This window comes from Saccopteryx bilineata, chromosome 2 (genome assembly GCF_036850765.1).
Source record: "Saccopteryx bilineata isolate mSacBil1 chromosome 2, mSacBil1_pri_phased_curated, whole genome shotgun sequence".
In the NCBI taxonomy this organism is placed as follows: Eukaryota; Metazoa; Chordata; class Mammalia; order Chiroptera; family Emballonuridae; genus Saccopteryx; species Saccopteryx bilineata.
Window position 1 is genome coordinate 338,155,587 of NC_089491.1, and position 27,946 is coordinate 338,183,532.

Consider the following 27,946-nt stretch of genomic DNA (forward strand, 5'->3'; position numbering starts at 1 on the left):
GGGCCTCGGGGATTTTTGTCGGTTTCTTTTGTTCAGTAATTGTGGCCTCCAAATTTACAATGGTCTTCTTTCCACTCCTTCCTCCCTCCTTTCATCTGTTCTCTAAACTGTAATTCATTCCCTCTATCACTTTTCTCTCCCGACCAAAACAGTGCCAGGGAATGGGCTGGGGGGGAATCTCTATAAAACTTCTAAGGAAAGCACGGAGGAGCTACTGCCCATAAACTCGGCCGGCACTTTAAAGGCTTTTGTTTTCATCACGATTTAAGACTTAAAACCACGAGGAAAGCACTGCCCACCTTCATCCCGGGTTGAAGTCTCCCACGAATGAAAAAAAAAAGGCATCACTTCCATCATTCCGCCGGCACTTTTCTAACATCAAGTACATCCCTTACGAAGCGAAACGCTTTCTAGCACCTGCGCAGATCAGGAGTTAGCTCGTCCAGAGGTTTTCCTATTGCTGGTGGTCGACGCTTCCCAGCTTCATTTTTCTACTTTCCTAGGCCTAGGCCCGCCCGCCGGCGTCGAAACCAGCTTCTGACTGGTGCAGAAGTGTGCTCGTCTCCGCAGTGAGCCAATCAAAGCCTCACTTTCGTCCCCCAGAGATTTGGGAAACGGAAAGACCTCGGCCAGTTCCTGGGACTAAGGCGGGGCCGTATGTGAGTGACATTTCGTCCCTCCAATAGGCCGAGCGCTAGGACCTGCCCCTCTGGCTCCAGTTGCTAGAAAAGAGCGTTGATGCCGGCGATCGGAATGAGTCCTAGGCGGCGCTGCCTGCTCTGCGGTTCAGGGGAGCGGGTGCAGCTGGTGGCCTCTTTGCAGGTGAGTGGTTTTGTTTTAGACTATTGCTGTTGAGATCTTATTCATTTTTAAGTGCTGAGGTGTTTTATTTTGGAGTGCAGGGAGGCCCGTGCCTTTCCTCCCCCGGATTCAGTCTTTGAATCTGGCGCTCTCTCGCCCGCCCCTCCAGCGCCACCGCTCACGAATGCCCAGGTCCCTCTCTGCTGTCCCTGTCTCAGAGGGAGCCTGTCTGGCAGGAACGGATCTGCCAGCTGCCGGTAGGACTTTCCTCGGTGGTGGCGTCTTGGCGGCAGGAATAAATAGGAGCTGAAGGGAGGGATGACCAGCCCTCCTGGACGTCCGGCGGAGCCCCTCCGGTGGTAGGGCTCCTGGCAGGGAGCTCGGTGTCTTTTCTTGGCCGTGCCACTATATTTAGGGCGATGGCAGACCTGGCCCTCAAAGTCTAAGTAGACAAGAAAAAAACAAAACAAAGCCCCGAATGCCCTGAAAGGAGAAGGAGGTGAATATCTGCAGTGGTTTCATGGAGCGCTCAAATCGGGAGCCAAATCACAGGTTCTGAGACTCACTGATAATTTTTAAAAAGTAAGTGTACTCCCCATTTCAAAGGCACGGGGGCTGCATTGCCAAAGGAAGACAGTCGAAATGCCCACAGGAAGTAAAGTTCACGGCGCAGTTTTGAAGGCTCATTGGTTGTTAGCTAACTATTATAACACCCGTTCCATCTCCCTTCCCAGGGATGGAGGATTTATAGTTTGTGAGTAGTATCAGCACGTAAACGAACTGAATGCAGAATTGGGGAAAGCAAAATCAAATATTATCTTCCACCAGGACCTACTAAGGCTTTTAATAATGAAAGCAGATCCCATGTCAAAGGGTCTTTATTTTATTTTATTTTTTATTTATTCATTTTAGAGAGGAGAGAGAGAGAGAGAGGAGAGAGGAGAGAGAGACAGGGGGGAGGAGCTGGGAGCATCAACTCCCATATGTGCCTTGACCAGGCAAGCCCAGGGTTTCGAACCAGCGACCTCAGCATTTCCAGGTCGAGGCTTTATCCACTGCGCCACCACAGGTCAGGCAAAGGGTCTTTATTTTAAAACTGACTCCCCCGAGGCCAGGGATCAGGTTTTATCCATCTCTGTTTTTTCTTGTAGCATCCTACACACCACTGGATACTTTTCAAACGGTGGTGGGGTTTAGAGAGCATAATTCAAACAAACGGTGTAGTGGAAGGAGCTCTGAGTTGCAAGTCAAGACACCTCGGTTTTCATCTGGAAGCTGTTGCTATTTGTGTAACTTTAAACAAATCATTTCAACTCTCTGCCTCTTCGTTTTTTGCATCTTCTAAAAGCGGATGTTGGCTTAGATTATTTCTGAGGTCCACGCCTGTGTTGAAGGTCTGTTTTAAAAAAGATGATTAGACATTTTCCACCACAAGTACATAAACAAAATCTCATTGCAGTAGATTCCAGACCAATCTGTTAGCAAATAAAACTTACCAGCTGCGAGGGTAGTACTTGTTCTTTTAGGTCCGTATTTAAACCAAATGGGTCATAGGAAAAAAAAAATTGGTCATTTTACAGACTGGCCATTGTACCGGGGGGTATATAAAAATGCTATAGTAAAAAATGACATTTCTTTATTCCATCATCCAGGAGCAACCACTGTTAGTGTTTGGATAGATCTTTTGGTCTCTCTTTCTCTTTTGCTTCCTTCCTTCCTTCTTTCTGTTTGTTGAAATTAAGTTGCCCCTTACATTTTAAGTCAAGACTGATACATCTAAATTGAGCCATGCCTTCATCTTTGTGTGTCTGGTGCCCAGAGAACAGAAGACACGCAGATGCTTGAACTGATAGGTCTCTTAAAAGGCTTTGGAATGGTATGGTAGAATGCTTATATGGAGAAGTAGAACTAAAAGAATTATTTCACAAAAATCTTTCACTGAAACTTGGCTGCATATATGGAAAAAACATACTTTATAAAATGTAAATTAAGCCCTGGCCGGTTGGCTTAGCGGTAGAGCGTCGGCCTGGCGTGCGGGGGACCCGGGTTCGATTCCCGGCCAGGGCACATAGGAGAAGCGCCCATTTGCTTCTCCACCCCTCCCCCCCTCCTTCCTCTCTGTCTCTCTCTTCCCCTCCCGCAGCCAAGGCTCCATTGGAGCAAAGATGGCCCGGGTGCTGGGGATGGCTCCTTGGCCTCTGCCCCAGGCGCTAGAGTGGCTCTGGTCGGGGCAGAGCGACGCCCCTGAGGGGCAGAGCATCGCCCCCTGGTGGGCAGAGCATCGCCCCTGGTGGGCGTGCCGGGTGGATCCCGGTCGGGCGCATGCGGGAGTCTGACTGTCTCTCACCGTTTCCAGCTTCAGAAAAATACAAAAAAAAATAATAAAAAAAAATGTAAATTAAGTGTCTGTCACCTCATTAAAACATTTAGATTGTAGAATATTGCTTAGTATTTGGTATACTTAGGACTGTATTTCACCATCAACATTACCCCCATCCCCCACCCCTACACACACACACACACACACACACACACACATTTGATTTCATTCTTCCTTCCACTAACTGATGTAACTTTTTCTCTTTACCCACCCTCATTTTACTTTATTTTCCCACCTTTTGCTTTTTCTTATGCCATCAGCGAGGTAGGATCACCTTCAGGGGCCTGAGGTCTAGCCACGTGTTAGCTCAAGTCTGCTCCATCTAACCCAGGGTGTTGCTCACATTTTGGTAAAGTACTTCCCCATAATCCCATTGAGCCTTCCTATTAGCCCCTTGAGAACAGTAATTTCATTACCTTCATCTTTTTGGTTCCGGAACCCGAAGTCCAGAGAATTTCATTATCTTGGTCAAGCTCACACTATCAGTAAGTAGCAAAGCTGGGACCGAGATCCAGGTGTGTTGACTTCAGACTTTAGGGATTTGGTGGAAACAGTTTGTGTTGACAAAAGCTACTACTCTGGGGAAATAAGTAATTAGAGATAGGAAGGAGGTGTTGTGAGTGGGTGCTGTGCGCATCGGGGATGCCAGGCTGGCTGGAACAAGCCACGTGGCCAGGCAAACACATCTCATTACATGTGTATATCTCTTCCCTGTAACTAGGGGTCTACCTGCTATGGGCTGTTCCCCTTGTGACAAGTGCTCAGTAGTAGATGTAAAGAGAATGACAGGGTGCTAGTGCTTAGAAAACTCCTATAAGTGATGGCATTTGCTTCTGGTAAAGAGGTGTTCTTACAATGCAAATACAAATGGAAAAGTTACCGTGAAGCTTTAGGAAAAGTCATAGATGGTGGAACACTAGGTACTTTTAGGTAGAGTCATGTTTGAACTTTTAATATTGAGCTTGATTTGGGGGAAGGCATATTTGTTAAGATTGTGAGGAACTGAGCCCCGGATTTCATTTCCCTTAAGAGCTGCCCCGTTTTACTTTCTTTTTTTTTTTTTTTTTTTTTTCCATTTTTTCATTTTTCTGAAGCTGGAAACGGGGAGAGAGTCAGACAGACTCCCGCATGCGCCCGACCGGGATCCACCCGGCACGCCCACCAGGGGCGACGCTCTGCCCACCAGGGGGCGATGCTCTGCCCATCCTGGGCGTCGCCATGTTGCGACCAGAGCCACTCTAGCGCCTGGGGCAGAGGCCACAGAGCCATCCCCAGCGCCCGGGCCATCTTTGCTCCAATGGAGCCTTGGCTGCGGGAGGGGAAGAGAGAGACAGAGAGGAAAGCACGGCGGAGGGGTGGAGAAGCAAATGGGCGCTTCTCCTATGTGCCCTGGCCGGGAATCGAACCCGGGTCCTCCTCCGCACGCTAGGCCGACGCTCTACCGCTGAGCCAACCGGCCAGGGCTCCCCGTTTTACTTTCTTAGAAACATGGTTAACCTCTGTTTTTTCCTATGTCCTCAAACCTGTATAGCCAGCCCACCTTCTGCAGAGTCAGGTTCCTAATGCAATGGGGTTTGAGTTATGCAGTGATGATTTGGACCAGGGAAAACACTGAGTGGTCTGTAGTAGCCTTTGAATAGTTAATATTTCAGGGATAGCTTTGGATCAAAGCAGCTGTGGCTCTGTATTGCTGATATTTCTAATACTGCAACATTATATCATTGATCACATTTCTTACCCAAAAATTGGAAACAAAATGGAAAACGAAGTTTTCGGGATGGTCTTATTATTCTGTCATTTCCCCCACCTGTCCATGAGTTGTCATGCCAGAATATTAGACATTATTACTTTTCAAACCCAGGAAGAAGGGAGGAGTCAGTGTCCTAGGAGCATTAGTTAGGAAGACAGGACAAGCCTCAGTTATGGTGGGGACAGGGGAGGTATGTGAAATTATATAGTTTAACAAGGGGCAGGAGTACAAGGCAGCGGCAAGATTGTTGTTACATTTGTTGAAATTACCTAGAGGTTCTGGAGATGTTGCCGAAGTAACCTCAGTAAATGCAATGCTTTGCATGTGCACCAGTCCCTTACCTACCTACCCTCTCCATCCCTGCCCTGCCAAAAGGATGCTAATCTTGAAACATAACTTCAATTTTATGGTAGCATTTATGGAAAGAATATACACTGCTCACAAAAATTAGAGGATATTTCAAAATGAATATGAAGCGATAAGATATCCCCTAGTTTTTGTGAACAGTATATTTTGCTCTGTAGCCAGTTTAGATGAAACACACACACACACACACACACACACACACACACGTATGTGGTGAAGGGTATTTGGAAATATAATTCACTTGCAAAGTGTGTTTCCCTTGAATCACCCATTTGTTTCTTTATTGCCAAGGCAATTGCATAGCACATATTCTTGAGCAAATATACATTCATTTGAAGTGTGAGGCACTGTGACAATTGTAAAGATGTCTAATAGAAGTAAAGCATGTCAGAATGACAGACTTTTTGAAGTTGGTTAACAAGATGAATAATTTTTCCTTATAGTTTTCTCTTTAACCTATTATTAAATAATTCAATTAAGCAAAAGTAAACTACTCAGATTGATTTAAATGTTCTCAGTATTGTACTCTGTGAGGAATAAAAACAGTTACTAATGGGATTCCATTGCCGTTCTGGCCGAGAGTAAGATCAGGTGATTTAGTGACATTGGGATTTTTCTGGGACGGTTCTTAAAGCTTCACAGCAGTGATATGATCAGTAGAGTGTGGTACCCTGCTAGGCTGGGTATTGGCAAATTAAAGCCATCTGGCCCACTACCTACCTTTGTACCGCCCACAAGTAGTGAATGGGTTTTACATTTTTTAACAGTTGAAATAAATCAAAGAATAATACCCTGGCCGGTTGGCTCAGTGGTAGAGCGTTGGCCTGGCGTGTGGATTTCCCAGGTTTGATTCCTGGTCAGGGCACACAGGAGAAGCACCCATCTGCTTCTCCACCCCACCCCACCCTACCCTTGCTTTCTATCACTTTCTCTTCTGCTCCTACAGCCATGGCTCGATTGGAGTGAGTTAGCCCTGGGCACTTAAGATGGTTACATGGCTTTGGCCTTAGGTACTAAGAAGAGCTTAGTAGCTGAGCAACAGAGCAATACCCCATATGGGCAGAGCATCACCTTCTAGTGGGCTTGTCTGGTGGACCCTGGGAAGGACACATGTGAGAATCTGTCTCTCTGCCTCCTGTCCTCTAACTGAATAAAAAACAAAAACAGTATGTCATGTGCATGAATGTTATATGAAATTCTAATTTTAGTGTTCATAAAGTTTTATTGGAACATAGCCTCATTTATTCACTATGTATTTTTTTTTTCCTTTTTTCTGAAGCTGTAAACAGAGAGAGACAGTCAGACAGACTCCCGCATGCGCCCGACCGGGATCCACCCGGCACGCTATTCACTATGTATTGTCTATGGCTACTTTCAGTTATAATGGCAGATTATAGCCTGATTCTCCTAAAATACACATTATTAAACCTTTAATGATGTCCCAGGATTTATAGAAGAACCTATATTCTTTGGCACAGGCCTGTCTTCAGTCACTATTCAGTCTTATCTTTCTGGGCTAGTGCCCTCCTACTTCCTGTTATACCCTATACTTAGGTGATCTTATAATTTTCCAAATGGGACATTCACGTATGAAAGGGGTCCTGTAATTACTATGTTGGAGGGAAAGGGCCTAAAGCAAGATTGCTGTAGGCAAACCAGGACTTAACAGTCACCCTAATGATCTCCAGTCAGTTTGAATGGGCCACCATTTCCCATATGCATCTATTCCTTGTCTCTACCCACTGTTCCCTGAGGCTAGAATTCCTTTCCCTTGTTCTATAAATCTAAATCTTACACATCTTTTCCAATCCTGCTTAAATGGTGCCATATCCATGAAGCCTTACTCAGAAACAATCTATTTTTCACCTCCCTAATGAATGGAGTGTTTCAGTATTTGGAGTGGTCAATTTGTAGATCATCCATTTCCATGTGATGTAATCATGAGGAAGGTTGAGTTTCCAAAAACTGAGCCCAGAGGCTTGGGAGCAGAGTGCTTCGAAGCATAAGTCCATTCTTTGGTGTCCAGCCTGCCTGCAGCCTAACTCCAGCTCTGCCAGTCACAACCGTTGTCACCCTGGGCGAGCTAACCTCTCCCCCTAAGCTTCTGCATCTGTAAAATGGGACTAATCACAATCCCTTTGACATAGAATGGTGGTGGGGGATCCAAACAGTCCCAAGCTCGTGGGGTTAGCTGCTATGACATCATATGGTATCTTTTCGTCATAGTACTGTTGCTGGTGGGTGGGAAAATACAGAGACCAAAGACCAGGACAGAGCCATAGGAGAGCTGGGGGAAGCACAGCAGGAGAACCCTAAAGAGGTTTTTTCCTGATGGAACTAGTCTGCTTCAGACGGTGGGTCCTGAGACGAGGTAGTCTCCACTTAGTAAGAAATAACTAAACTGCAGTCTTTTGAGAGAGCATTTTAGTAGTGTGGACAAGGCACAAGTCAGGTGTCAGGCGACCCAAAAAGCATAGAAGAAAGGAAAACCAGCAAAGAAGACGGGATAGGAAGGTGAGACACCGTCATATAAAAATACTTTTTTTTTTTTTTTTAGCCATACCATACTTTAAAGAGGAAGGAAGCCTGGTGGATGAATTTACTGATTCACTGACCTGTGTGGTCCTTTTTGGTATGAAGTCAATCACCAAGTAAAATTAGTGCTTAATTCAAGTGTTGGTAACTCTTGCCGAGGGATAAATAAGGAACGGTAAGAACCAACTCCAGAAAGGAAAAAAAAAAAAAAAAAAAAAAGAACCAACTCCAGGGTGGCACGACTTACCAAAAATAAAACTTGATTTTTTTTTTTTTTTTTTTTTAAAAAGGACAGTTGTTTGTTTTTTTTACTTGAGGGGGAGGAATATCTATTGTTAATATGAAATCTATTAGTGGGGGCGACTGTTGCCCAACTTAACTTGGCACCTTGAGGTTTTTCTCCAGACCAGTCATGCGCTGAACCCTCCTCTGCAGTCACCTAGTTTGCGTTCATTTTATAAAGTGCCACCTGGCTTGGGAAGGACGAATCGTGACTGGAGATGATCCTGTGAAATGAAGCCAAGTGAGCCTAGATCCTCAGACCAAGACTCTCTAAAGTCGTGAATCGTGAGGCAGGAAGAGCTCAGGTATTGGGGTGCGGGGGTGGGGAGACCTAGACCTAAATGTGCCCCTTAGATGCTGCCTGGTTTTGAACAAGTTAATGGGAGTCTCTCTTTCCTCTGGGGAGAACATGGCCATTCATGAACATACGAGACTGTAAAGGGCACAGAAACATAATGGATGGTTATTCTTGGCTCTGGTTGGACCATTAAGTGCACTAGGATTCCTGAGTTAAAGCTTTCTAACATCTCGGGCCTGCCAACTGGCTGTTTTTACTTGGGCACTTACCACTAAAACTGTCAAGCCTCAGCCTCATTGGCACAATATAACCATTTTTGTCTAACCAGCTTCGACTCAGTGGGCACACCTACTAAGTACCGGGGTATGTGTCAAGTGGTATGTCAGGTTCTGGGGACACAGCAGTAAGGCAGGCCAGCTGGAAAGCAGCTTATAGTCTAACAGGGCATGCAGGCGTCGGACAAGCAATGTGTCACAAGTGACCCATCCCAACTGCACCCAGTGTGGTAAAGCAGGGTGCTGTAAAAGGGCATACCAGGCAAGCCACTTCCACTTCCCAGTGGGTGGGAAGGAAGGGTGAAAAGTCTGTCTAGAGCAGAGGTCCTCCAGCCAGCAGTATCAGCATCATGCGGGGGCAGAATTCAGGCCATCCCCTGAGACCTACTCAGTAAGGCTCTGAAAGTGGGGTACCCAGAAATTGTCTTACCCACTTCTGCTGGTGATTCTGATGCACATTAGAGTTTGAGTTGAAATCCACCCAGCAATCCCCTTACCAGGCAGTGCTCTGCCCATTTGGGGCCGCTGTTCTGTTGCTTAGCAACCGAGCTATTTTAGCGCCTGAGGTGAGGCCATGAAGCCAGCCCCAGTGCCTGAGGTCATCTTACTCCAACTGAGCCATGGATGCGGGAGGGGAAGAGAGAGCGAGAGAGACAGAAGGGGAAGAGGTGGAGAAGCAGATGGACGCTTCTCCTGTGTGCCCTGACCAGGAATCAAACCTGGGACTTCCACACGCCGGGCCAATGCTCTACCACTGAGCCAACTGGCCAAGGCCTCATGAAAAATTCATATGTTGGAGTGGTAATATTTTGAACTGATAGGGTTAAATAAAATATATTATTAAAGTTAACTTGACTGCTTTCTGTTTAACTTTCACTGTGGCTTTAGAACATGTGTAGCTTGCATTATATTTTGACTGGACACAGCTGATCTAAATGATGACAAGGTGTTACCTAAAGCAGTGTGGGACGGAAATGAACGTGGAGGGGAGGCAGTGGTGGGCTGGGTGACAGGTCTCTGTATGATACAGTATGTGCAAGGATCCTGAGGCAAGAAAGAACATGGCACACTCAAGGAAATAAAACCAAAGCCATATGGGTCACATTAAGGATTTTGAACTTGCCTGACCAGGCCGTGGTGCAGTGATAGAGTGTCGGCCTGGGATGCAGAGGACCCAGGTTTGAAATCCCAAGGTCACTAACTTGAGCGTGGGCTCACCAGCTTGAGTGCAGGGTCATTGGCTTGAAGCCCAAGTTCACTGGCTTGAGCCCAAGGTCACTGGCTTGAGCAAGGGGTCACTCGCTCTGCTGTATTCCCCTAGCCCCCCCATCAAGGCACATATGAGAAAGCAAACAATGAACAACTAAGGTGCTACAATGAAAAATTGGTGCTTCTCAATTCTTTCTCTTCCTGTCTGTCTGTTCATCCCTATCTGTCCCTCTCTCTGTCTCTCGCAAAAAAAAAAAAAAAAAAAGGATCTTGAACTTACTCCTAAAGTCAACAGGAAGTGATTGAGAGTTTTAAATGAGGTGCTCAGTTTTCAGTCAATTGAAAGAGGGTAGGAGAGCTACAGCTGAATATAGTAAGACTTTCAGAATCAAAGCCCCCATGTCCCCCAAAGAAAAGGAAGATATTGGGGTGGAGACAATTGGTTGGGAAATAGCATGAGAGGGAGCAGGACCCCGGCCACCCATCACCTGGCCCTGTTCCTGCCCAGGATGTGAGGCACAAACACCCCCACTAAAGAGAGCGGCAGACCCCTGGGAGGGAGTGTGCATTCAGTTCATTTTCAGCTTGGTTACAGCTCAGAGCCGGAGGAAGCATTTCAGGAAGAGTAGAGTCCAAAGTTGAGTTGGGGGTTGATTACAGAGTCGGGACCATGCAGGGCACTGGCAGAGGGTTTGGTGAGGGAGGGTCGGGCCCAGGGAAGCCCAGCATGTGTGGGGACTAGAGGGTCTGACCGTCACAAAAGTGTGTTGGATGGTAACAGGGAAGCTTGGACTGGGAGCTTGGGGTCTGGCCATCTCCTGGGGGGCAGTGGCCTCTCCATTCATCTGTGGCCAGTAGGACACTTCCCTTTAAGCCACAGGTCGAACACTGGTAGATCCAGTCTAGCCTGCAGACTGGTTTTGTTCAGTTCACACTTTTGCGATGTATTCAGATGAGTCAGTAGCATTTATATCTGATATCACATAAAAATGCACATTTCAAGTGTTTTTAACAATAGGAAGATCTAGGACCCCCAGGTCTTCAATCTCACAGGGAAATGGGCTACAGCTCAGTAGTAGCTACTCCTTTTATTTTTGTATGTAAATTTTTAGGAGCTGACGCAATCGTTTTTTGCATTTATTTATTTATTTATTTATTATTTTTCTGAAGTGAGAAGCAGGGAGGCAGAGAGACAGACTCCCACATGTGCCCGATGGGGATCCACCTGGCATGCCCACCAGGGGGTGATGCTCGGCTCCTCTGGGGCATTGCTCTGTTGCAACTGGAGCCAGTCTAGCGCCTGAGGCAGAGGCCATGGAGCCATCCTCAGCGCTTGGGCCAACTTTGCTTCAATAGAGCCTTGCTGCAGGAGGAGAAGGGAGAGATGGAGAGAAAGGAGAGGGGGAAGGATGGAGAAGCAGATGGGCACTTCTTCTGTGTGCCCTGATCGGGAATTGAACCCAGGACTTCCACATGCCTGGCCAATGCTCTGCCAATGAGCTAACCAGCCAGGGCTTGTTTTTATTTTTTAAAGACATATATGCTAAAAACAAAATGGAATCCATAGGGTCACTGTGGCCTGACTCTAGGTCTGGCATTCTCGCCAGTCTTCGGCGTCAGCAGTCCCATCTCCTGGGTTAACGCCTGAGTGGCATCCGTCAGCGAAGCACACGTGTTCCCTGCAGCTCAGCATGTCCCCCCCCGCCCCCCGGGAGCCCGGCATGACTGCTCTTCTCACACTGCCTGGCCGCTGGGACACGTGAGTTCACAGGCCATGCCTCCCACCGGTGCCTTATTTTAAAGCCTTTCCCCACCTTCAGAATCTCTAGGAATCAGTAAAGAAAGGAAGCAACTAGATCTAGGTCCAGTGAACTTTGTCCCTGATGGTTCTATAACTGTGGCTGAATCACAGATTACGGGGAACAGAAAATCTCGTCAGCAGAAGTTGCCAAGAAGGGCAGCAGCAGCCCAGGCCCCAGTTTGCTAATCTTTGCTCCCCAGCGTGGCCCACGCCAGGGTGGAGGTGGGCGCCCTGGGCCCGTAATCCAAGCAGCGTTTGTCAGTGAAGGTGAGTGAATGCAGGCCGGTGCAGCTAGGCCCCCAATTTCCCCGGGGACAGCATGGGCTCAGCGGATCTCTAGGTCAGCAGCTTAACTCAGCAAGTTCAGAACACGTTTTGGGGGCTGGTTGCACATTGCTAGATTCCTCTCCCGCTGAGCTGTGGCCAGTGTGTGCAGCATCGCTGAAGGGTTGGGAGGAGGAGACGGGCCCCTTATCACGGGCTTCCTCTTGCTCCTACAGACCAGCTCCTGTTAATCTGTTTCTCCAGACAGCACTTCTCAGCTCCTTGCATTTGATAGCTTGTTTTGCATCTGGATTTATTCTGGCCAGAAGCCTTGTCTTGAGGCAGGTAAGCGATGATTTAGGTGAGCTGCAGTGAACTCTTAGTGGTGTTTGAACGTTGAGCCTTAGATCTTTTTGTGTGTGGTGTAGAAGAGTTAGTCGCCACCAGTCGGTGATTTACATACCAGATAAATGCTGTGGTTCATTGAATTAATGTGTTTGATAACTTTTATGATAAGGCGAGACCAGTAAATATTCTTTTTCCACCAGAGGAGAAACAAAGCGAGAAGGATGCCTTCCGCGTAGTGTCAGCCTCTTGAAGTCATCAGCTAGTCGTCTTTGTAGATATCCACAGCCCATTCTGTTCAGTCCTCCCGTCCTGAAATGAACTGCCTTTGATCTGGCGGAAATGTGGCATGCTTTTAGAATGAAGTGTTGTGATTCTTCTACATCACATAATCAACATACTATCTGGTCATCAGAAAACTTAAGTCAGCCAGGTTCCCTGTAATTAATTATTTGTGGACTACTGCTGCATGAGCCATAGTGCACAAATTGCCGGATGTCTGAGATCAAAACTGTTCAAAGGAATCACCCTAGTTTATCTTAGAAGCTGGCAGGTGTGACATGGTGCTCCTTTGCCAGGTAGTCAGCTGAATGAAGACTGTAACTTACGCATTTTGTTTCTTCTCTTTACAGATGTGTTTCTGTCACTGAGCATTGGCCCATCTGAAGGCGTGAGGGAAGCTCAGTGATCAGTATGTCCAAGTACAAACTGATTATGTTAAGACATGGAGAGGGTGCTTGGAACAAAGAGAACCGTTTTTGTAGCTGGGTAGACCAGAAACTTAACAGCGATGGGCTGGAGGAAGCACGGAACTGTGGGAAGCAACTCAAAGCGCTCAACTTTGAGTTTGACCTCGTGTTCACGTCCGTCCTCAATCGGTCCATCCACACAGCCTGGCTGATCCTGGAGGAGCTGGGGCAGGAGTGGGTTCCTGTGGAAAGCTCCTGGCGTCTGAATGAACGTCACTACGGGGCCTTGATTGGTCTCAATCGGGAGAAAATGGCTTTGAATCACGGTGAAGAGCAGGTGAGGCTCTGGAGAAGAAGCTACAATGTGACCCCCCCACCCATCGAGGAGTCTCACCCTTACTACCACGAAATCTACAATGACCGGAGGTATAAAGTGTGCGACGTACCTCTGGATCGACTGCCGCGGTCTGAAAGTTTGAAGGATGTTCTGGAGAGACTCCTGCCCTTTTGGAACGAAAGGATTGCTCCGGAAGTGTTAAGCGGCAAAACCATTCTGATCTCTGCTCATGGGAATAGCAGCAGGGCACTCCTGAAACATCTGGAAGGTACCACCTCTCTGCTGCTACTTTTAGAGGGTGCTCATGTTATGGTTGGGTCATAATGTAGAAAGGACATGGTTACTGAGTTAATGGTGGACAGTTTCCGTAATCGACTTCCCTTCTCTGTTCTCTTGTCACTCCAATCTTTGAAGAATGATTTTGTTTTATAAATAAAACATTCTCTGCCTTTTCCATTTATATTATCTGGAGCAGTGGTTGTCAGACTTTAGCAAGTGTCAGAATCACCTGATGGGGAGCTCAGTCTACCGCAGGTTGCTGGCCTTGCCCTAGGAGTTCCTGAACCCGGGGGCCTGGGGTTCCAGCCCAAGGATTTGCATTTCTAAGTTTGCGGGTGATTGTTAAGACTGCTAATTGGGGTTCTCCTTGTTGAGAACCCTGAACGAAAGGGCTCTGTAGCTTTGTTGTAGTAAGATGAAAGCTGGGAAGGGAAGAAATTTCTGCAGCCATGTTACTCAAAGTAAACTTACCTATTAGAGTCTTTGGAGGTAAGTGAAATGATCTAGAAACAATTGCTGCTGTGATTTCAGTCGTAGGTTTCTTCTAGAACAGTTCTTCTGTTCCACCTCTTTCCAGACCAGGCTTTGTCTTTGGGAGAAAGTTGGAGGTTGGGGAGAAAAATGAAAAGAGGGCCTGTTGGAGATAATCAGTAGCTGCAGTGCTACTTGATATATTTTAATGTATCATCAAATGGACTGTATTGTTACCTGTGTCTTAAGGAACATGAACTGAATGAACTCTTTTGGGGACTTGGGCTCACCAGTTTGGGGCATCATTGATTGCACTGTGACATTTTCAGAGCATTTCTTGTCCCCCTTTGTCCCAGTGATCTGTTCTGCCTGGTGTTCTCCTATCTGTCCTCACCACCAGCAGATAATTTACTGATGCTAGAACACATTTCTCTAACATTTCTTTCCCATTCTCTTTACTGTTCTGTGTGGGGCTGTGAAAAATGGACTGGCTAACCTTGCGTTGAAGTAAGCGAAAGTAAGTTATTGGTAACAAAATAAAGTGACCTTTATGAGAGTTACTGTAAACTTTTTAGCATGTATTTCTTTTACCCCTAATTTTTATAATGTGGCCAACCACCAAATCATTACTCATATACCTGTGTCCATTAGTTGTGCGGAAATCTAAGATCTGCAGACTTTTATTGCCTATTAAAACTGTTATTGGCTAGTCATGGCACTCAATCTGTTCGTGTCTTTGTGTGTATATATCTTATTTACCCAACCGCATAAAGGATTCTATTCTTCCTTGTTCCGAACAGTCAGATATTTGATTAAGTGACAAATAACTTCAGTTTTGGACTGTAGTACTTCATTGTTTGAGGAAGAACTGAGGCTCCTCTTAGGACAACAGACTGAAACTCAGAATTTTAAAGTTTCTCCCAGAAGATGTAGCCTTTCTCACGCACCAATTTCTTGTTTTCAGAGATGGAACCTAGCTCCCTTTGTGGCCAGACACCCTTCCCTGAAGACAATGCTATCATCTCCCACAGAACGATCGTGGCTTCCCTGTCTCAGCTGGGAAATTCTCGCTCTGAGGGCAATCTCCTGCCATCTAGTACCATTAACGCTCCTATCTTCAGGTTTACATTTCTTTAAGGTTATTCTGTAGCCCCAGCCATAGCTTATTCTAGTGCCCCCTCCTGTTAGTGCGTCGATTATTTAACTACTTGTTACTGTTCTTCTTTGAAGGAAATGGAATGGTGTAACAAATGGTGGTAAGGAAGACTGTCACCATGGGAGGGATGGAGGGAGAATTACCTGTGGAAGGCCAGGTTACACATAGAAAAGTTTACTTTCTATATTCGAGAGAGGTTTTGAAACCATTAATTTACTGAGAAACAATCAAATGGTAGAGCTGCTTTGGAAAACAACCTGGCAGTTCCTTGATAGGTTAAATATCGAGTTACCATCTGCTCCAGCAGTTCTGCTCCTAGGTATATATCTGTTGGTTTCCTGCAGCTCCTGTAACCGAATACCAACAACTGGGTGACTTAAAATAACAGATATTTTCTCACAGTTTGGGGGGCTAAAAGTCCTAAATAAAGGTGTTGGCAGGGTCATGCTCTTGCTAGTGGCTTTAGGAGAGAATCCTTTCTTGCCTCTTGTAGCTTCCGGTGTTTGCTGGAAATCTTTGGTCCCTGGGTTTGTGGATCCGTCACTGCAACCCTCTGTCTTCATTTGGCATTCTCCCTGGAGTAGCTCTGTTTCTTGTCCAAACTTCCCCTTCTTATAAGAGCGGTAGTAATACTGGACTGGTGCCTACCCCAACGACTTTATTTTAACTTGGTTACTTCTTTTTAAAGATCCTATTTTAAAATAAGGTCACTTTCTGAGGTACTGAAGGTTAGGACTCAAACATATCTTTTTTGGGAGTAGGGTAGATACAGTGCAACCCAGAACGATATTGAAGAGTAGTGAAAACATATAGCCACACAAGAACTTTTACACAAACCTCCATAGCAGTATTATTCACAGTAGTCAAAATGTGGAAGCAACCAAAATGCTCATCAGTTGGTACTTGGATGAATTAAAGGTAGTATATCCATACAATGGAATATTATTCAGCGACAAAAAAGAAGGAAGTACTGATATATGCTACAACATGGATGAACCTTGGGGTTGTAACAATGGAAGAAGCAAATCACAAAGGAACACATTGTAGAATCCTGTATATATGAAATGTTGGGTAGAGGCAAACCTACAGAGGTAGGAAGTAGATTATTTCTGAGGTCTGGGTGGAGGTGAATGAGGTCATGGAATGAAGGGACTGCCCCTCTTGTTAGGGTAGCGGAAATGTTCTGAAATTGATTGTGGTGATGGTTACCCAACTCTGAATATACTAAAAAATGAATGAATTGTGCACATTAAGTGGGTGAATTGAATGGTATGTGAATTATCTCATTAAAGCTGCAAAAATAATTGAATCAATGGGACTGAAAGATTAAAGGAGTTGACATTGGCATAGAAAACAGTAGTTTAGGGCAAATGTATAAAAGTAGAAATGCATGCATGGGGCACATAGAACAAGAAAAAATTAAGACACAGCTTTGACCATGGGGGCAGAAATGGATTTACAGGGATCGCTGAGGAATTAGCAGGCTTTAGTCCTCAGGTTTCATTTAACCTTTCTTCTGAATTTTCTCTCTCTTTTTTTTTTAAGTTGGAGATATGCAACTAAATTACATTTCAGAGATGAATTAATTTGAAGCAAACTTATAATTCTTATCCTTCTTGTTATAAACAGGCTTTATAAAACATGTTTTGTTTCGGAAGTAATTGATTTAAAATACGGGTGTTCTTGCTGGCAGAGGTAAATTTATGTAGAGTGTTGAGTAGGAAGTATGTGGAAGTAGAAAGAGGTGTAGGGCAGGCAGCTAGCTGTCCGCAGGGAAGAAGGAAGGTGTACGTGAGGAAGACAAGGAATGGAAATGGTAGGGTTGGTGACCAGGGGGAATGAGAGACATTCAGGGGGGGAAATTCTCAGAAAAGCCAGAATATGCCATTAGGCACAAGCCCACGGCTGGGGAAACAAATAGAATGCACTGAGGACTGAGATTTGTCCATAGGGAGACAGACAGAGGGGTGGCTTGTAATACTGGCTCACTCATCCTGGGTAGAACAACTTCGCTCCTTTTTGGCCTCTAGTGCCCCCTGGTGGTGCCATGGTTAAGATTCATGGAGTTCTTGGCTGTTGCTATGGTCCCCTATATAGTGATTTACTCCCACGCCTAACATGGAAGAAATTGTTTCATGTGCATGAAAAAGACTAAAGTCCATTTTAGGATCACTGTATAAATTCGTTATCTTTTACTTTGGGAGTCCTCTAAATGCCATTTCCCCACTAATAGAATTTCTCTTGTACTGGATATCGAAGAAGAAGATCCAACCATTCTGTCACAGCTGTGAGAATTAAACATAAGTGACTTTCTCAGGATCAGAAGAAATGTATATGTTATTTCCCTCAGGCCGTTCCTGTTAATTTAGTGAGATTTCAGCCCTTTTAAAATCTAATCTAAATATAACATGCTCACTGGCCATGGCTTAGATGCTAAATCGTCAGCACCAACGGCCCCTGGAGGTTTGAGAAAGCATCATGGTGGCTGCCCTCCGGGCAAGTTTCCAAAGGTGCAGGCGGATGCCCGCAGCAACTTTCATTCGGTCCTTCAGACAGACTAATCTAGTTGATTATTTCATGAAACAGAAGGCAAGGTACCAATTTAGAGCAGTGGTCACTTTACTGGATGTAAAGACAAGTCTTTTAAAACTGAGGTATAATTTACATGGTCAGTATCAGGAATTACCTTTCATGGTCCTTCCTTCTTCATAAGAAGTGATGTCCAAGCTGCTAGACCAGGAGACTTGATCCTTAGAGGCCGTGAGCTCCTTTAGTGAAAGTTTTTCTGCCCTCAAGCTATTTCTTTTCACTTGCCACCATGTTCTAAGTTTTAGTCTTCATTGGGTCTTGTGTGTGTGTGTGTGTGTGTTTGCCTTTTCATAAACACTTAATCTAGGAGGAGGTCACAGGGACCTTCTGGAGTCAGAGCAGGATAACACAGCGAGAGGTCCTCTGTTGCTGATTCAGAGCCAGGTGATACTCTTGGACAAGACTCACCAACACAAGGACCAAATGTCAGTGCCTCAGATAGGCTTCCTGCCTGATCCAGTGGCCTCCACCCTGTGAAATTACTTATTTAGATCATATCTCTGCTCCTAAATTATGTCTAAATTTGGGATGCTTTACTTTTCACTTGGTAATGGTTCTTAATCCTTTTGGAAGAAAGAACACTCAAAGCAGATGTGAAACATTATATCAAAAGAAAATTCCTACTTAAGCAACTACTTTCCTGATTTTTTTGGCAGCACGGTCACCTGTGCTGTATTGAGAAGGTTAGGTTGAAGCAGGGCCCACCACTTGCTAGTTCAGACACCCTTGTCACAAAGCAGCACCTTGGGAACGCCCCCCAACCCTGGGCTTCGTATCTAAAAGCATGCTGTTCTGTAGCGTTCCAGACAGGCGTGTGTTTCTTTCTCTGCGGTTGGCATAGTCACTTCCTGTTTGTTTCCTGCTGGCCCACATGGAAGGCAAGGCCAGGTCCTGAACTGCCGCGTTGGACGCCGTCTGCGTCTGGCCAGCGGAAGCGGATTGTTTAGTCTGGGTTCAAGCACAGGGCCGGGCAGTCTCCAGTTTTGGAATAAGGGTGGCACGCAAGAGACTCATGAAAGCCAGACTTGATCCCTGAAGGATTGCATGCAGCTGTGCACATAACAAGGCAGAAGAAGCGGTTGGATGAAATTAGAGCATTAGGGAGGAAAGGTCAGCGGGACCTCGCTGCGGGGACCGGGACAGACGCAGTCACCTCTGGCATTTTAGTGTGATATTTTCAGACGCAGCAAATTCAGGCCTCTCTTCTGGAAAACAAACACCAGCCTGGTGGTATAGTTAAGCTTTCTCTTATTATAATTGATTTATAGAAATCTTTATTTTTAAATGTTGTAGGCTATTTGTATATACAATTAAATGTAGAATGGGTTCTTCTCTCTGCCTTGTTCTAAATTAGAGGCTGTTATCCTGTCATGTTAACATATTCAAATAACTCATTATCAGTTGTTCCCGAGCCATGCTGTGAGTTGTACATATACGGCATTCAAATCTTAAAGACTTGTAATGAAAAAATAGTTGGGTCATCTATAAAATTCACAGTGTCTTTTGTTAACTCTTATTTTGGCAGTAGAAGAATACAGAACTCTTAATCACAAATGCCCATCTGTGGGGTTTGAATTGTGACTTTTACTTGGTTGGAAAGGGGAAGTGCGTGGGTGGGACCTCCTACTTGAATGATTTGGTCAAAACTGTTTTCTTCTTTTTCTAATCCCCTCTGAAACATGCATTTTAGAAGTCGGCTTTCCTCTCGTCCTGTAACAAATCTGTCTCCCTCGACGTCTTTTCTCCTATTTCCTGATATTCAGAGATCTTGAGCAAGTGCTTTGGAGCAAACCAAAGAAAATACGTTAGAAGAGAATTTGATACGACTTGTTCACTATATTAGCACTAAATACAAAACAGCCTTTTGTCCAACTTTTTCAATTCGCTCTTTTTCTCTTGGTAAGGTGACAAAGAGAACACAATCTTTAATAAAGGCTTCACTCGTAAAAGACTAGCTATAAGTTGAAAGCCCAGAGTTCAGACTCCCTCAGCCCAGCTATGTGCGGAAGGTCTGTCAAATCAGGTGCTATTCTTACTTAAGGGTGCAGCCCCTAGAAGGGGACACACAGAGTCCTTACTTTTGAGAGGCTTATGTCTCCATTTTGATCTCTTTCTAAAACTCAGCTAATATTCTTCCTTTGAAAAGGCTGCGGAGGGCTTTCATGTATAGGCTTTATGCATTAGAGTTTTTAGCTCCTGTTTTATTCCTTATCGTCTTTATTTATGTGTAAAAAATGGACATATAATACATACAGTTGTGATAGTGGATGATATAGCTAAACATTAGCTAGATCTAGCAGCCAACACATTACAGCAGACCTTACAGTTGAGCAAACATTTACTAAACCCTTGCTATGGGTAAGGCACTATTTCAAGGTCATGGGTGATACAGGGATGGATGAAACAAGGAGCTGACACTCCTGGTTGGAGAAGCGAGCATTTGCACAGCCACCAGCCACAGACTTCAGAGTGAGAGTGGGATAGTGTATATGCAGTGATCTTAATATAGCAGTTGGTGGTTCCTGTTCTGTGACAGTGACTTGGGGGACGTGGCTGATAGGTACTTGACTTTCTGAAGTCAGTCTTTTTTTTTTTTTTTTCAAATTTAAAGGAGTCTTTTATTCAAAGCCTGTGACCACATGGAGACCTAAATCAGTCAAATCATGCGGCCCTGAACACAGTTTGAAGTTAGCTTTTAAAGAAAAAAAAAAATCACACTCTTACTAGGGAATGGGGAGGAGGGGAAGCCTAGCAGTAAAACAAAGCAGTGAAACAAGCTCATTTACAGTGTTTATCAGGGGAATGATTAATTCAGGGAAAAACATTCTGGGAACATCTGCAACCTTGTAGAACTAGCCTAAGGCCACAGCCTGTTATACTAGTCAAGGCCAGGGGTAGGGAATCTTTTAGAAAAAGTAAGTTCTGCTGAAAGTCTCTTTGTTTTAGAATAAGTTCTGCTTCATTTCAAAATCAATACATTAAAATATCTTTTAAATATTGTTAGATGGTATTTAATAGTTGACTTCTCATCAGAAACTATTGACAACAAAAGAGACTAGAATATCATCTTTAAAGTGTTGAAAGAAAATACACTGTCAACCTAGAAATCTATACCCAGGAAAAATATTGTTCAAGAGTAAAGGCTATGCTTAGTATGGCAAAAATTTTATAGCATATACAAATACTAAATCATTATACCATGTACCTGTATACCTGAGTAGTAGTCTGGGCAAATATAAAAAACTTCTCTTTTTTTGCCTCTTTTTCTCTTAACTTCTTTATAGACTGTGTAACTATTGAAAACTAAAGTTACAATGTTGTTTTAGGGCTTATGATATATGTTTGGGGACATACAGCCCTCTAAGATCACAAACATTTTATATTTCATGTGTAATAGTTCATTATTAACTATAAGGGAACTGTGAAAACTTAATGATATATAATACTGGGGAACAAAATTTTTCTTGCATCCACAAAAACACTTGTTCTTACCTAATTCGAGTGTGCTGATCTCAATTCATTTTTTTTTATTAAATAAATTTTTATTTAAATGGGGTGACATCAATAAATCAGGGTACATATATTCAAAGAAAACATTTCCAGGTTATTTTGTCATTTAGTTCTGTTGCATACCCATCGCCCAAAGAGAGATCGTCCTCCATCACCCTCTATCCAGTTTTCTTGTACCCCTCCCTCCCCCCCTCCCTCCTTCCCTCCCCCTACCCCCTCGTAACCACCACACTCCTGTCCATGTCTCTTAGTCTCACTTTTATGTCCCACCAATGTATGGAATCCTGCAGTTCTTGTTTTTTTCTGATTCGCTTATTTCGCTCCGCATAATGTTATCAAGATTCCACTAATCTGCTGTAAGTGATCCGATGTCATCATTTCTTCTAGCTGACTAGTATACCATGGTGTATATGTGCCCCGTCTTCTTTATCCAGCCTTTTATTTTTTTTTACAGTGATTAAAAGCCTTTAAGCAAACTCTTGGCCAATACAGCAAGAATCCATGAAAGAGTAGTGTCCTTAACATGTTCACCAAGTCCAAGTTGGCCTCATCACCATGTCAAATCCCTGAAAAATGCAACCCAACCACAGTTCAGTCTGTTAGGAGCTGTCACAGGGAGCAGGAGTCCAGGAAAAGTCCACATCCAGGAAAAGTCCACATGGCACTGGAATTATTGTCACCATTCTATACTTTGCAGCTCATGTCCAAGTCCCAGTGACCGCTGTTTCTAGCTGGTAATGATTCAGGTAGACTGGAAAAGCTATTTGCAGCATGCGTGGATATGGAGCTTCTGTTCTCCTCTGCCTGGAGAGATGAGACCAGGTAGCTTTTCCCTGGAGCTCTGCGACTGTGGCATGGTAAAGAGAACCTTGGGATACACTAGGCTGGGTGTGAAGTCAGTCTTGTGTGCAGAAAATGAAGTTTGAACTGACCCTCCTTTGGCCTTGCATTGTTACCCCTTGGACTTACCACCACATTTTTCTTATTTCTCCACTTGAGCTCTTCCAGTCATTTAAACTGATTGCAATCAACTCCTAGAAGCTCCTGCACGAAGATTCAAGAATTAAAGGCAACAGTTGTGGGTACATAAGGGGGTGGGTGCCGATGGAGAGGGATGGGAGGGTTGATGCAGGACAAGAGCTCTGTGATGTTTCCCTTCAGAACATTCTTGGATGTTGTATAAAAAATATCTGTGCCAGTTATCAGACGGAAGACGTGAACTTGGTCACTGGTTTCAACTTTCCTAAGCAGTTCCAGTTAATGAGCTTGTAACATGGTATTACATAATACAGTATTGATTCAGTTTGGTTTAATCCAGCAGATGCATTATTCTAGCCTGAGGAGTTCTGCTTGCTTAACTTTCTTAGGACAAAGAATGTGCCTTATGCCAAAATTGAGCAATGAGGAATGGCTTCACTGTGGTTTTTCCTAACGTGCTATTTAAAATTTAAGTCTCATTGGCTGATTATTAACCAGTCTAAGTATTGAAAATATTTGTACATAATTAATCTGCCGTGTGAATGGCTTGAATGGTCATTAAAGCAGAATGTCAACTTCTTTTTATTGGAGATGGTCCTATTTTTGTTGCGTTCTCCCTTTCTTTATAGGTGGAAACTTACAGTTCTTGTGGCCTTTGTATAGTTGGTTCTTTGATTTGATCCTACGCCTCTAAGCCACAGGTCTGAGGTTGAGAGGGGAGCCATTAAAGAGAGGACCTGCTAGATCTGGTTAGATCTGAAGCCCCGGGGTAAAGGAGAACTCTTCTCTGAGGTCACAGACTGCGACCTCTAAACCTCATCATGATCGCATGGTGTTAGTTATTCTGAGGGGATCAGACAAATGTGTTCACATCCGTTACTAGCCTTGAGAACGTGAGAACACTGGGTGCTGATGTCCAGTGACATCACCAAAAGGTGTTACTTACACACATTTGTGTCTCTCCGGGATGCCGGGTTTATTAGGAAAGACCTCCCCAATAAGCCAATAGAGTCACAGGCACGTTCCACACAGCGAGGGGGGACGTGAGCAATGGAAGTGAGCCTAGTGAGTGTCTAGCAGGAAGTCCTGGGTCACTGGTGGCGTCTGCGGGTGGGAAGGCTGGCGTTGGTGTCAGGCCAGGTGGCTACAGTGGAGGCACTGGTCTGATGGAGTGGAAGCCTGGCAGGGCTCTGAGTATGACCCTTGGTACAGCCAAGCTTGAGTGTTAGGTGGTAGGGGCCTTGTGAATGGGTGGTGGTCCATTCATATTGGTGTCCAGAGGGAGTCCTTATCCAAGTGTCCAGACTTGTGGTTGGGGTGTTCTGGGTGTTTCCATTACCTTGGTCTTGACATAGTACTTGACATAACTGTCATGGCTAACCATAACTCCATATTGCATTGTCAGTGATGTCTAAAAAGTTTACTTCTTTCTTCTCAATCTGTATGGCTTTTATTTCATTTTCTTTACTAGGTGTCCTGGCTTGAACCTCCAGTACAATGTTGAATAAAAGTAGAAGCTTAATCATTTTAAAGTAATATCCTAGGTCTAGAAATGTTTGTAGAGGTTAATTGTTGGTTGTAAAGGCCCACAATCGATAAGCACTGAGTTGGAGATGCTGATAGACACATACACTAATGATTTCTGCTTCTTCTGGAAAACATTACTCAAACACATGGTCTTTTTCACTAAATGGTTCTCTCCTACCAAATTTTTTTGGGGGCAGTGAAAATTTAGATTAATTGAAGCAATCTTTAAAATCCATCTTTAGTTCAATGAGCAGAGACTCTGGGGACAGATAAAACGTGGTCCTTGTGTAACAGATGAGTGTAAACAGTAGTCACTGTCCCCTGTATCTCAGGCCTCAAAAGTACCTTTGCTTTTCTAAACCATTCAGAATAAAATGGAGGAACTTGGGTGCTAGAAGAGACTATCCCTCCCTCTTCTTATAAATGAAGAAACAATTCAATGGCAGTAAAATCCTGGCCAAGGTCACAAGTGTCCTTCCCCAGAGTACTGTGCATATAATAGGCCCTCAGTTACTGGCTGCCGAGTGCGTGAAGCCCAGGGACCATCAGAGCTTCCCCTGGATTTGGGCTGAGAACAACTGGGTTCCAAGCCTCAGTGGTCACCTGGCTCTAAGCCACGTGTGAATGCTGCTGCTGCTGTTTTCAAGGGCTGGGTGCAGCCCCTGTAGGGCCACCAGCAGGCAGATCTGCCCTGGTCGAACCAGCAGGCTCTTAGATTCCACCCTGCTGAGTAGCTGGCCGTCCGGTCGGCACCGATCTGTTCTTGGCAGCTTTAGTCTGGGATGGTAGTCTTCTGTAGGCTTGTGGTATGGGGACAGGGGCTTGGCGGGGCGAAGTGGTGTTTTAAAGCCTACCTTTTAAGTCTGCCAAGAAGAGAGGTCCCAGTAGGGAAAGAAGAAACACTTTCTGTACTCTACTCTTTCATATTCTCTTCTAAGTCCATTCCTTCTACCCCATACCCTTTGTGATGGTCGAGAGTGTGTGTGTATGTATGTGTGTGTTCATTTTTTTTAACTTGACAGAGGGAATGGAGACCCAGAGAAGTTACTTAATTAAAGTCATGGAATCAGTATATTGAGGGGGAGAGGCAGAAGAGGAGATAGTCACTGTATTGTCCATTGCATCATAGCTATTTGAGTTTGTACAGTTTGTGCATGAGAGTTCTCAGGTAGCTCTTCTTGACCTAGAAATGAAAATCTGATAAAGAACTATCCCAGCGATAGGGGTCCAGGGCTACAATTCTGTGACTTTTGACTGATGCTATAGTTATGACCATTGGTTAATTACAAGCATAAAGTACACTGAGAACTAACTGCTAATAACTTTTTCTGCTATCATCACTTCCAAAGTAAAGACCAACCCTCAGAACTCCTCCTCAGAACTTGCTCCACCTCGTTCCTTTCCAGGAATAGAACAGAAACAGTTGGTTAGAATATAGAAGTCTATGTAACAAGGGTGTGTGTTTAAAATAGATCATTTGAATAGTTTCAGTTACCTTGAAATTTGCTTAACTCTTGTCTCTTTTCTCCTCCCTTCTCTTTGCCCATTTTGAACTCAGAAGAACTGGAAGGTGTTACTTTGTACAGTAGAAACAGACATCTGGGTTTGAACAAGGCTCTGCTCCTTAGTGTCTGTGTGGTCCTCCATTGTCTGCTTAACCTCTCTGTGCCGGCACTGTGACATGGAAAAATAATAGCTTCTAACCTGTGAAGATTACAGCAATGATTAAATGAGTTAGTCGTCTGAAGTGCCAGAGGACCTGCCCTGTTGAACATACCCAGTACATGCTAGCTGGTTGTTGTTACAAGTAGTCATCATAACAGAAATATGATCACTACCACTGCTGCTACGATAATCTTAGTCCAACTCCATCTCTTCCAGTCGAAGTTGAACTACCTGTAATTTAGCTTATTTAAAAAAGAATTGAAGGTAATTTGTCCATTACTATCCCTTCCTCTGCCCACAGTTGTACAGTTAGGAACAGCAGGAGAATGAGGCTGGGTTACAGGGCCCGCCTCACAGTCCTCTCCTGATCCCCCCTCAGTGGGCTTCCTGGTCAGCTAAGGAAGCGTCCCCCCGATTGCAGTCGGCCTCGGGCATTCCAGGTTCCCCCAGGGTTGGAAGCCCACCACATTCTAATAATCTACTGAACTAGATGTAGAGGTGAAGTTTAGCCAGCCTCAGGACAACCTACAAAAGGGGGGAGAAAAATCAGAAAACCTTCCTGTTCCCTTTCAGATTTTTCCAGATACCATATGAAAAAAATCAGCTATCCAGATGTGTTCATGGAGAGATTAATTTTCATACTTTGAGGGTTTAGATGCGAACCAGCCAGAAGCAGGTTGTCCCAGAAGGTCTTTACTGTCCAAAGATTTGATGTGATGTTATTTTCCTTCTCAGGTTTAATTTTAATTTAATTTGTTTTTAAACTTCTAGGTAGTTCTTGGCTTCCAGGAACTATAGTTAGAATTCCTCACAAGACGGTTCCAGACAGGTAGTTCATCTGGGACTCAGCTGATGTGCAGTTAAACAGCTCGACAGGCCCTGGCTGGCTGGCTGGCTCAGTGGTGGAGCATCGGCCCGGCATGTGGAAGTCCCGGGTTCGATTCCCGGCCAGGGCACACAGGAGAAGCGTCCATCCGCTTCTCCACCCTTCCCCCCTCCTTCCTCTCTATCTCTCTCTTCCCTTCCTGCAGCTGAGGCTCCATTGGAGCAAAGTTGGCCAGGGTGCTGAGGACAGTTACATGGCCTCTGCCTCAGGTGGTAGAATGGCTCTGGCTACAACAGAGCAACGCCCCAGATGGGCAGAGCATCGCCCCCTGGTGGGCATGCCAGGTGGATCCCGGTTGGGCGCTCATGGGAGTCTAACTGCCTACCCACTTCTAACTTCAGAAAAATACAAAAAACAAACAAAACAAACAAAAAAGCTAGACAAAACTTGGTCCTGGGGTCATTGTTAATGCCTTGTTCCTTCTTCTCTTGCCCTACAGGTATCTCAGATGAAGACATTATCAACATCACTCTTCCTACTGGCGTCCCCATTCTCCTGGAACTGGATGAGAACCTGCGTGCTGTTGGGCCTCACCAGTTTCTGGGTGACCAAGAGGCTATCCAAGCAGCCATTAAGAAAGTAGATGATCAAGGAAAAGTGAAGAAAGCCGACAAATAAAGTCTTTCCCAAGCGCTGGCTAGGAATTAGGTACCCAATGAGTGGCATGCAGTGTGTTGCTAGGTGCTGACCTCACCCTCTCTCTCTTTTCCTGATATTTCCAGAGCTGTGGGATAAAATGGGGTAACTAGGTAACTTAGGTTGGCCCAGATGAAGGCATGACGGTGCCTGAGTGCTTATGTCATAAGCCTTATGGGTTAGCTCTCTTGCTTAGCCCTGTTTAAATTAGTCACTAAACTAGTAACCAGTGGGGCTTAGTCCATGTCGTAAGTTCTTGAGATGGGAGAGGTATTGACCATTCAGTAATCACCGAGGCATCAGTACAGGTACTATGTACTCCAACAGGTAGTTCACGTTTATATTAGCTAAGACTTTCTGGGATGATAGGAAAAGATATTCAATAGTACACTATACATAAGTATTTATTACTAATCTTTTCCTCTAGGAAAAGAGATGTTTTGATAGGTAATATGAGAGGCCCATTAAACAGGAAAACCCAGATGGGTTCCCACAAGACAGCCAGCAACAAGCCACAAGGCCCTTTGCCTCGTCTCTGGTCCAGAGACCCCTTTGTTTGGCATCTGGTGGCATCCTTCTTTGGCAACTAGAATTAGCAGCACATAGACAACTGTAGCTGTTTGTGTTCTCTGTTTGTTATTGTTTTTTGACCCTTAATCCTTGGATACTTAAAATTGATTTACAAATAAAGTTCTGTGACCGAAAAGGATGTATCCCCCCAAGTATTTCTGTGTGATTCCTAAATATTCGATAAAGGCCTCTGAACTGGGTCTTCTGCTCATATGTTCCTGTACTATTCAAAGAGTTACACCTCTTTTTCAACACATGGACACTCCTAATTCTCTCTAAATTGAAGGTTGGTGCCAGGGAGAACGTAGATGGTAGTGAGTGTAACTATATTCACATGAGCAGGGAAA

General features: G+C 44.7%; 1 protein-coding gene across 1 annotated transcript; it reads left to right on the plus strand.

The window, feature by feature from the left end:
- Positions 1-702: 702 nt before the first annotated feature.
- Positions 703-27,751, plus strand: BPGM (bisphosphoglycerate mutase). The gene is made up of 3 exons (XM_066255270.1): positions 703-822; positions 12,939-13,600; positions 26,833-27,751. The coding sequence occupies exons 2-3, from the start codon at positions 13,000-13,002 to the stop codon at positions 27,009-27,011; spliced, it is 780 nt and encodes a 259-aa protein (XP_066111367.1). The 5' UTR covers positions 703-822; positions 12,939-12,999; the 3' UTR covers positions 27,012-27,751.
- The last annotated feature ends 195 nt before the right edge of the window (positions 27,752-27,946 follow it).